Here is a 10,288-nt window from a genome sequence, read left to right as displayed (position 1 = left end):
AGAACTTGCAAGCACAGTCATGGAATCAACTTTTGAATCAGCATGACAGCATCCTAACCTTGGCTTCAGAATCTGCGCTTTTCAGTGGCAATCCGGGCTAACTGGTGTTGGCCGTACTGCTCTCCCGCACCTCAGCGGGGTGGTCAGAGCACAGGCAGCACGCAGAGACCCAACAGTTCTCAAGGCAGAGGCTTTCTGCCTCTCCAAAAAAGGCTCTTCTGCACAGGCTTTTTTGTCTGCTTGGTTTACAGGCATAGTACCTAAACTCCAAACAATTCTCAGCATCTCTAAGAAAAACAGACCAGGTAAAATTAAGTCAATTTCTTTCAACCCCACTCCCTTCTCCCTGCCAACCCCGTCATGCCATTCAGGGAAAACGTAGTGGTCCAAATGTTTCATAAAACACAAGTGCCACACGACCCACCTGAATCTGGCTTCCATCTACGTCTTGAAGAACAGAAAAACAAGAAAGGAAAAAAAAAGACTTCATACACAAACAATTTTCACACGTTTAATGTAATGGCACCGTAATTAAGTTTACAGTACTTTCATCTCCACTAGATACTGTGTTTCAAAAGTATAATGGGGAAAAAAACAAACATTAAAAAACACTATTTTTTTGGCAAAGTTCTAGAAACTCAACCACTTGGAGTTACATATGCATAAATGCCTTTCAAAAAATTGTTAAGAATAGTATTTTTCACCTTCACACAACAAAAAAATAGGGTTTTGCTGGATCTTTTCACAAGATATGGAGATCAAAGATGGCACTTAAGAAACTTCTCAGGTCAGGGGTGGCATAAGGTTATATCAGGACTTCCGCTAGAGAGCCTGCCATTAAGCAACCACTATAAATAGGAAAAGAACATGCAAGAGCTCTGAATAAGTGAGAAGCACAACATGTTTTGCAAGCTCGTGTTCTGACAGCAATGGAACTGAAACTGCTGGCTGGGGAAAGCCTGCCTGAATTTCTTCAGCTGAAGCCTATTCAAAGCATACCCATCACAGAAAGTCTTATAGATACTAATAGACTAGGCTCTGCAATACTAGTGACAAGCTCTCCTTTTGATTTTACCTTGGATAAACAACCAAAACAAGCAGAAAGGTCACTTTGAGAAGCCACAGGAATAATAGGAAGTATTTGTTGGTTTTCCTATGACCAGTAATTAAGAGAACTAATATGGAAGCAGATAAAAACAGACTAGGCAGAAGTCTTTTTACGGTACTATTAGCTAGAAAACTAACAACTCTATCGTTTTATTATCAGTTTCATACTTTGACTTTAAAGAGTTAAGGAAAACAAGTACACTTTGTACGAATAAAGTCTGGAGCATCCTTAAAGAGGGGAAGCTAACCTAGAAGCAGCCAAGGACCCTTGATTTTCACCTAAAAGCTTATGCTGAAAGACAGTGAACTCATACAGTCACTTAAAAGAGACTCAAATTTTGGGGGTGGCTGTGTTTCCTACAATTTACAGTGCTCATTTTAGCTTTTATTCCTCTAATTCAGGATTAGGGAATGGACTCAAGTTCATAACTGGAGAAAAACTCATTTGGAGAAGTCAACGGTTTGGTTCTAGTAGGAACTTTAAATATTCCTTGTCCCATGCTTAGGAACTGCTCATTCTGCTGTTTCCAATTTTTTTTTTTTTTTAATTAAAAATATCAACTAGACTAAGAAAGGCATTAACATTTTACCTTTGCATCCTGCTTCTAGAGTTGCCTCCCACCTCTAAGTTCCAGCGCTCACCATCCCTAAAGCACATTCAGTAATACTCTCTTATATTTAATACTAAAGGCAACATCCTTCCAAAGTCTTATCAGTGTGAACAATTCTCCTCAAATGCATACAGAAATGCCCTCTAAAAAACTTGGCATTTGTGAGAGAAAGTAATTCAGAATTTTCAGTTAATAATTTGTTCATTTGGATGCCCATACAATATGAATCAGGCAGATAATATGAGTCATGCACAGGACTGATGGATATTATTATATGATATATTAAAGAAAAAAAAGCAGCAATCTACATGAATTACAACTTTCAATTGAATCATATATTAATTATACAGAAGAAACTAAAAATCTCTACTTACACAGAAAAAGGGTGGAAATAACATAAAACACACTCACTCCAGCACTTTTCCTACTATAAGAATATTGCACATTCCGATAATGTTGCACAAATTACTGGCTTTTTATAAAGACCATATATGAGGTATTAGTCTATTAATAAATAAAGAAGAACATGGAAAAGGAAAAGCACTTAATATAATGCAACAATCCATTCCAAGTATTTAGTGAATGAAAACTGAACAAGCAATAATACGTACCCTTGAGGGGAAGGTTAAAGTTACTTAGCAAATAGGCAGCTTTCAATATCCATCCGAGAAGCGAAGGGTTAAACCTCTTTTGAGAAAGATTTTAAGAACTCAAAGCTCATTTAGAACACTGATGTTTAAAATGCTCATTTTGCTCATGCAATCAATCTAAAAGGTAAATTCTTATCTCACAATTCTAAAGGGACAGCAATATGTGGGTGACAGCAATCTTATTAAGGGGAACCAATTTAATATACTAAACCTGTATTACTAGTTAGGAAAGAAAACAGAACTTTTGGACTGACATCGGTTAAAGTATTCAGGGGTTTTGTTGTGGGTTTTTTGTTTGGTTTCGTTTTTTTGGGTTTGGGTTTTTTGGGTTTTTTTTTTAGCTTTAAATAGTTTAGACTGGTTATGGATTTCCATGGTGCTGAAATTAACACCTGTTAGCACTGTCCTTGACATCAGATTCCAGCACCACAAGGCATTAGATGAATACAACAATTGTGATTTTCAGTTTTACTTTGTATTTATACTAAGAATTTACCTTTCAAATCATAACGCTGAAAAATTCCTGCTGACAGGTAATAAATCTGTCAATCTAAACACAATCTATCTATTTTTCATTTTGACCCTTCCAGAAACTCTGGGAATCTGTAGGTAAGCTTATCTTGTTTAAGTTCACAAGAGCACAGAGGAGTATTTAAGTTCAATAAGCTGAGCTACGGAAACTACATTGCACACGTGGTAACATAATAAGCACAAAACAAGAGTGTTTTCAGTATGCTCTTCCAAACCTTGTTAAAGAGATATTTGTATTTTGGAAGGAAGAAAAGATATCTTGTGTGCACACAAGCTTACTTACATAAATATCCCTTAAATAAGTCAAGGGTTATTCAAATCATAAAATCTTTTCAGGCCAATGAAAGGCTGTTTGGAAATAAAAGTTATTCCTACATCGCTCTCCTAGGTGAAGCACAATCTTAACATATTCCCTCTTGTTATTCTCCAACTTTAAAAAGTGTCTTATTATTAATACATTTGCAATGCTGGACAGAGTAACAAAGACCCAAGTAAGTCATATTTCTGCTGCTATTTTGTGTAAATTATCAAATTTGCACAATAAGTCCATTATCAGGTAAAAACTGCAAATGAAAACTTGGAAAGACATAATAAAAAAAACAGCACTTCAAAATTAAAGTATCTCCTCTGCTGCAATCCATGCACCAGTAACTCAAACAGTCCTGAATTGGCATATATGAAAAAATACTATGTTTCTGAAATTAAAAAATATATATCTTGTGTTGAAGTTTAAATTTATGGAAAGTGTTTACTAAACTGAAATACATGCATTTTCTTCTGTCACATGAGATTATTTCTCTCCAATTCTAAGTAGTTACTGAGACATCTACTTCCCAAATGCATGTTGTTTCTATTCTGAATATTAGTTTCACCTACAATTTCTTTATAGCAGTTAAGTGTTTTTTAGAACAAACAGTTCAAATAATTTTTTCCATGTTAGCACAAAACGAAGAAAGATTATGAAGATGTTGAAAGAAGAAGAAAAGAGATGAAAAGAAAGAAAATGTTATTGTCCAGAACAGTCTGTATATGTGGTAACCATGTTTCCTCGTCTCTGAGTCACAGTCCTACAGTGCTTGCTGGATCCATGAAACCTGGTATCAGTTCGCACTGCATGTCGGTGTGCATTTTCAAAGTCACTAAACGAAAACATTTTTTCCATATTTTCAAACACATCGTCAAACAGTCCACCTCCAAAGGAGAACTCTTGGAAAGAACGTCTTTGCCGATTGTGAGCTTCCCGATGACTTCGGAAGTGATTTTCAAAGTGCTTTTTTGACCGTGAGTTTTGACTAAAGAGGTCAAAGTCTTTGAACAGATCGTCAAAGTTGAAATTGAATGACTGATGGAATGGGCTTCCGTTATTTCCTTGTCCTTCACGATGGACAAACTGATCATATTCTCTTCGTTTATTCTCATCTGATAATGTTTCATATGCTATTTCCATTAAAAAAAAAAAAGTTTAAAAAGTTTATTTCCATTCCCATTTTAAAAAAAGAAAACAAAAATACACAAATACAAAGAAGAACAGCTTTCTCCCACTCTCTCAACAGGACAAATTTCAAGCAAGACTTTTATTCAACATGCATACCCAATCAAGCTCAACATTTGTCTAATTTTCTCCAATACAAAATAAGCTGTTCCAAAATAAACATTTTTTTATAATAACAAATATAGCTATACTATGAGGATAATTATAGCCTCAAAATTTAAAATTCATATAATACAACTTAGTTCAACTAGCAATAAAGATTAGTGTTTATATTTGAAAGAAAATACCAATGACGTGGTGATCAGAAAGACTGAAGGAGAAAGGATGAGTTAGGAGCTCTGCCTAACAAAGTGCACTGCCTGCTGCTTTCCTATCACAGAAACACAGTGCAATGTCTGCAAAACTACTTGCCAGCCAGCTAGCAAGTTCTACACCGCAGTTACAACTAAGCAACAAGATAAACATTAAAGAGATAAAATAAAGGTAATGAATTTTCCCTATCTTCAAATTCTCAATTTCTCAAAAGTCCAGCAATAAACCTGGATTTTGTGATTGGATATACCTGAAATGGAATTAGGTTTCCATCCAATCTTTGGTCCAGAACTACAGCTACTGGTGTTCCAAGGCAGAAACTCTGACAGATAATATTCCCATTCTGATAATATTAAGTATTCTAAACACTTCCATTTTCTTATCTGTCAAAGGCTTGCAACTATTCTGTATACTTCAACACTTAAACTTAAGAGTTCCCAATTCCTTCTGCAATAGGTGGTAACAACTGCAGCAAGTATCTAACAAGACTGTCCCTCTCTCTCACTATATTAATAACTACCTTTCTTTCAAAAGAACTTTTCTGCAAACAAGAAGGTAAAACCCAGAAATCTCTTATTAGCTTAGTCAGGAGAACTACACAAATAGGTGGATGTTATAATAGAGTCTAAGGGGAGCAGAAGTGGGAACATCTCATTTTTCAGCAAGCCTTTTTCTATTCTTGATTATTTGCTTCCAACATTATATCTTATCACAGAACAGTTACGAATGGTATATTCCTAGGATTACAGGATAATTCAGGTTGGAAGTGACCTCAGGTGTCTAGTCTAACCTCCTGCTCAAAGTAGGGTCAGTTATGACATCAGACTGGGTTACTCAGGGCTTTATCCACTCATTCCTGAAAAATGTCCAAGGATGGAGACTGCAATCTGTCCCAACACTGGCCTATCCTCAAGGTGAAAAAGTTTTTCCTTGTAACAACTCTGAACTTCTTGCACCCATTGTCTCTTGTACTCCCACCATGAACCACTGAAGCACCTTGCTGTGTTTTTTTGATAATCTCCCCATAGCTACTGGAAGGTTGCTGTAAGGTCCCCCTGAAGCCCTAGTAATCCTGAGCTGGATCTTACTAGACAGATCAAAAGATAAGAATTAACCTTCTAGGGCTAAAGTTGTCCTACTGCCAAGTATTTTTGTGACAAAAGGCATAAGCAAATAAGCCTAATAAGTAGGAAAGCATAAATTGTGTAAAAGGTTCCTGTGTTCCACCTATGTGCAAGAACACAGAAACAAGTCAGATATTGATATTGGACATTTGACACCACAGAAGTAGAATTAAGAAAAAAAAAAATTCTTTTTACCTCTTATTCAGTAAAAACAGAGTATACTTAAATTACCCCATTTGCTCACAGATATAAGCCATGTATTGAATTATTAAGACTAAGGTTAGCACATATTACCTTCAGCAATTTCTCTAAATTTTGCTTCTGCACCAGGACTCTTATTTTTGTCTGGGTGGTATTTCATAGCCAGCTTGTGAAACGCCTTCTTGATCTGGCGGTCAGATGCATTCTTTGGAACTCCTAAGATATCATAATAGCTCTCTGTAGCCAGTATTAACTCAGTTATCATTAAAATACAGAGAGCAAATGTGAAGACAGATTGCGTAGTTGCCATTTCTCTGGCTCCTAGAAAGAAAAAGAAATATATTTGAAGAACAAGTTATTTCAGGTTCCACAAGAACTTAAAGGTACAACTATAAGCTGAAAGAGGAAGCCCTGTATGTTTCAGGACTCACTCAGCGACAGACATGTAAGCACTTTGTTTCACTCGTGTCAACAAATTCCATTCCCCTAGTTTCACAATCACAGAATATGTAAATGAAAATACTGCAAATTCACATTTCACATGCATCATAAGCATGCTTTGGTGTTCATCTTTGTTTTATATGCTTAACTGTACATTCTCCCACAGAGCTGTTGAAGTAAATATACAATATGTTGCACTGTATCAAACAGTTCACGCTGGCATACCTGAACTAGCTTTAAACTAATCCTTGAGTTCTAGGACCATAAACACAGCAGCTCTAAATGAAGCACAGGTTGCAAACACCCACTCAATACTGGAAGATCAATTCACTGATTAGCTTGTGCAACAATAAGAGCCTGAAAACACAACTGGCCTAGAGATCGACTGTGAGGTGCAGGAAGACAAGACCGTTAGACACTTGTGCTCAGCTCCAGAAGGTCATTTAATTGACCTAAGGAGAACATGATGAAGAGTAAAACACTCATTTAGAGTACAGAGTTCAGTCAAGTAGGGCACATTTTCCTTTACTTTACAATGGGCTGGGCTTAGCTTACTTTCATATTAGATTGTATTATAAATAAAAACACCTACCACATCTTTGATATCAAAGAATTCATCTGATAAATACCACTGCATATAAAGGTTTACATATGAAACTCTCAATGTCTGAACTGAACTCAAAAAAGAAGTCTTCTATACAAGACAAGCAGCTTCAACAATCATTAAAAGTTGTAACTATTTTTTGCAGCAATGTATTTGTCAAAAAGTTGTATTTTAAAACAAACTGATGCTAGAACTCAGGGAAAAAGCTGTGGCATAAATAAGTCATTAAAAAAAAAAAAATATCAGTTCCGCGTAGCCACATGATCTTTCATGATTTTTATGAAGGGCAGGGTGAGCTCTTCCTACCAGAAGAGATCAAATGATTTTCCAAGGCCTGTGCATATTATATTTAACACACAGCGTATAGAAACGTGAATGTTCAAAGACAGAATGCTGGCTGTCACCTAACCAGCAGGATGTGCAAGGCCCTGAACATGCTAGAAGTAACACGTCTCCTCACCGGATTACACTGATTTGAGTGTACCGTAAGGACAACTCAAAGAAATGAATGGTATTCTTTCCTGAAAGTTGAATAAACTAACCTTACAGTCTCAGTACCATTAAAGTTAGAATACTTCTAGATGGTATATGGCCCAAACATTTGTCACGCAGAGTTCAAAACCTTTGAATATCAGGTACACGAGACAACTAAGCCTTTAATAGAAAGTCCATACCCTCTGAAGTAAATTAACACCCAAGCACCAAAAATGGAAAAAAATACCATTTCTAATAGGTAAGTCAGAGGGCTAAAATGAATGTTGTGAGGCAAGAGCAAAAAGCTCTTAAGATTAACATACCCGTGCCCTCTTAAGCATTCATTTGGCTAGCAGCCTGCATGATATCAAGTGTTAAGGAGCAGCAGTTGAAACAAATTGTATTTTCATCAGTGTACTTGGATACCAAATGGACAGTTCTGTCCAGTATTATTTGTGCATGATACCAGACAAATTTTTAGTACGAGCCTTTCCAAGGCTTTTCCACGTATTTTCTCTCACCACTTCACTAATCTGAAACTTTGCCACTCGGGTACTAAGAAAGTCACGCAGGTACACACTTTTGGGGCTTTCTTCCTGTTTGTGCTTTATAGATACAAATTAACGTCTTCATCTCAAAGGTGAGATGGTTTTTATTTTACTTCACTTCCCCATACCTGCATCGTGCTTGTATAAACACCTGCTGCATTCTCTTAAGGCTAACCTCCCTGCTTCTACTATTAAACACTAAAAAGAGCAGTTTATGTCCTTCATTGAGCCAAATCCTCTTTTATAACTCCCAAGCTCATCACAGCCTGTCATCAAGTCACTCCTTTAAAGTTTTCTGCTCTGCCTATCTCAACTTCTATTATTCTTGATAATTAATTACACCTAAGTTTTCCTTTTTCTACAGTTTTCCATTAGGATTTCTGTAATGCAGTTCTATGTTATACTACCCCTAGTTTTATCTAGATTTCTAAAGCATATTTAAAAAAAAATAAATCAGTACTTAAGTTTCACTATTTTTTAAATAATGTAGACAGATTTAATGCTGCCCTTGAACAACTCAATGAAACTCAAATATACAAATAAAATTAAGCGTAAATGAAAATCAAATACAAATGAAACTCCAATAAAAGCAGCATTTTAAACTTATAAGGTTATCACAATGACATAGTAAGTCTTAATATTTAGACACTACCACCAATTATTGAATTTGCTTTTCAGAAAATACCTATTTTGTATACTCTCAGCATCTTAGCGTTGCTACTGTTAACTAAGATGTTAAATGCCTGACCTCCGCCCTACCATCCCTAACTATTTTTACAATCTCTTTCAAAACAAAGTCTCTTTTAAACACTTATTCTGCTTATGTCTCTTCTCCCTCAGTTTCTCATTCGAAAAGGGACAGATAGGTTTCACTATGCACAGTAGTTACTTAAAACACATTCCAGAATTCGTTAAGTTCTGTATACTTCTTGACATTAAGCTCACGCCACAAAACAGTCCTCTCCTAGCAATTATGAAGAACTACATTTTATTTGGGTACATCTAGCAATAAAGTTAGAGATTTTATTAACACAGATTAACTATTTAACTCTGCTGGATAAGTAGTTACAGATCTCAACTACTATTAAGCTTGGTATAAGAAGTATCCTGCCTAATGTCTATCAAAAGTATTATAGAGGTGATAACACTCAATCGGTTCTCTATCCGTTTATCAACATTTATCAACAGCAACACAATGAAGTGATGTTTAACGGTGATGTACGTGAAATAAAATCTGTCATATACAGAAAATAAGGAGCTACTTCCATCTTGCAATGCAGATGCCCTATTCCATCCCTCTCGGAAAGTCATTAGCAAAGATCTCAGGTAAATGCTTATATTCACGAAGTCTCACATACTCAGAAAATTCACAGCATCACTACTGCTCTGATTACATGAATTGGGATGCACTATCCAGTGGAATCCTGATGTCATACAATTATTTCTGCAAACCATTTATTAGTAGTGAGACAGTTACCAAAGTTTTCCACTGGTTCTCATATCACGACTAACCCGATGAGTAAGCAAGTCTCCTAGTCCACAAGCAGCTACAGCAAAATCTGTCAAACTCCGGGGCTTGTACTTTTCTTGGCCTCTCCTATACTGACTGGAAAGCAAATCCAGGAGAACGCACCTGAATCTTGCTCTAGAGAACAGGGAAACGAGACAGAGCCTTCCCTGGCATCACCCTCCTTAGCCCGATTCCTAATGAACCTCGCTAGAGCCGTACCACAAAGCAAGGCCGAGGCAGAGGTCGGCAGATGATACCAGCGACACTGAGCGATGCTGTCCCACCTCCAAGTCGGACAGGCTTGGTAAAGACCACAGCAGATAGGCCTAGCGAGAAGTGAGAGCCCAGAGGGGCCCAAAGAGCAAATAAATGCACCAGACCGAGTCCCAGTGTCCCCCCTTTCCCACACCGCCCTCAGTCCCCCTCCCCCAGCGCCCTCTAACCTCTCCGGACCCTCCGCGGCCGCCTTACCTCCAGCTACCTCAGCATCCCTCCGCCTTCCCCCAGCCCTTCCACAACGGCTCGGGCCCTTCGCTACCGCCTCCCTCCCCGTCGGGGGAAGGCCCGGTCCCCGCCGCGCCCCTCACCTCAGCCCTCGCTCGCCGCCGCCGCCAGCACAGAGGCCGCTGCCCCTCAGCGCCCCGCGCGCTGCTCCCGCCCAACCACCGCCAGCGCTCGCGCAG

General features: G+C 37.7%; 1 protein-coding gene across 1 annotated transcript; it reads right to left on the bottom strand.

Moving 5' to 3' along the window:
- Positions 1-515: 515 nt before the first annotated feature.
- On the bottom strand, positions 516-10,279 carry DNAJB9 (DnaJ heat shock protein family (Hsp40) member B9). The gene is made up of 3 exons (XM_082310769.1): positions 10,193-10,279; positions 6,122-6,349; positions 516-4,336 (listed from the first exon to the last, which is right to left on the bottom strand). The coding sequence occupies exons 2-3, from the start codon at positions 6,336-6,338 to the stop codon at positions 3,906-3,908; spliced, it is 648 nt and encodes a 215-aa protein (XP_082166895.1). The 5' UTR covers positions 6,339-6,349; positions 10,193-10,279; the 3' UTR covers positions 516-3,905.
- Between the last annotated feature and the right edge of the window lie 9 nt (positions 10,280-10,288).

The sequence above is a fragment of the Platalea leucorodia genome, assembly GCF_965183815.1.
Source record: "Platalea leucorodia genome assembly, chromosome: 4".
Taxonomy (NCBI): Eukaryota; Metazoa; Chordata; class Aves; order Pelecaniformes; family Threskiornithidae; genus Platalea; species Platalea leucorodia.
Note: the sequence above shows the minus strand (reverse complement) of the source record. Positions and strands in the feature narration are given on the sequence as shown.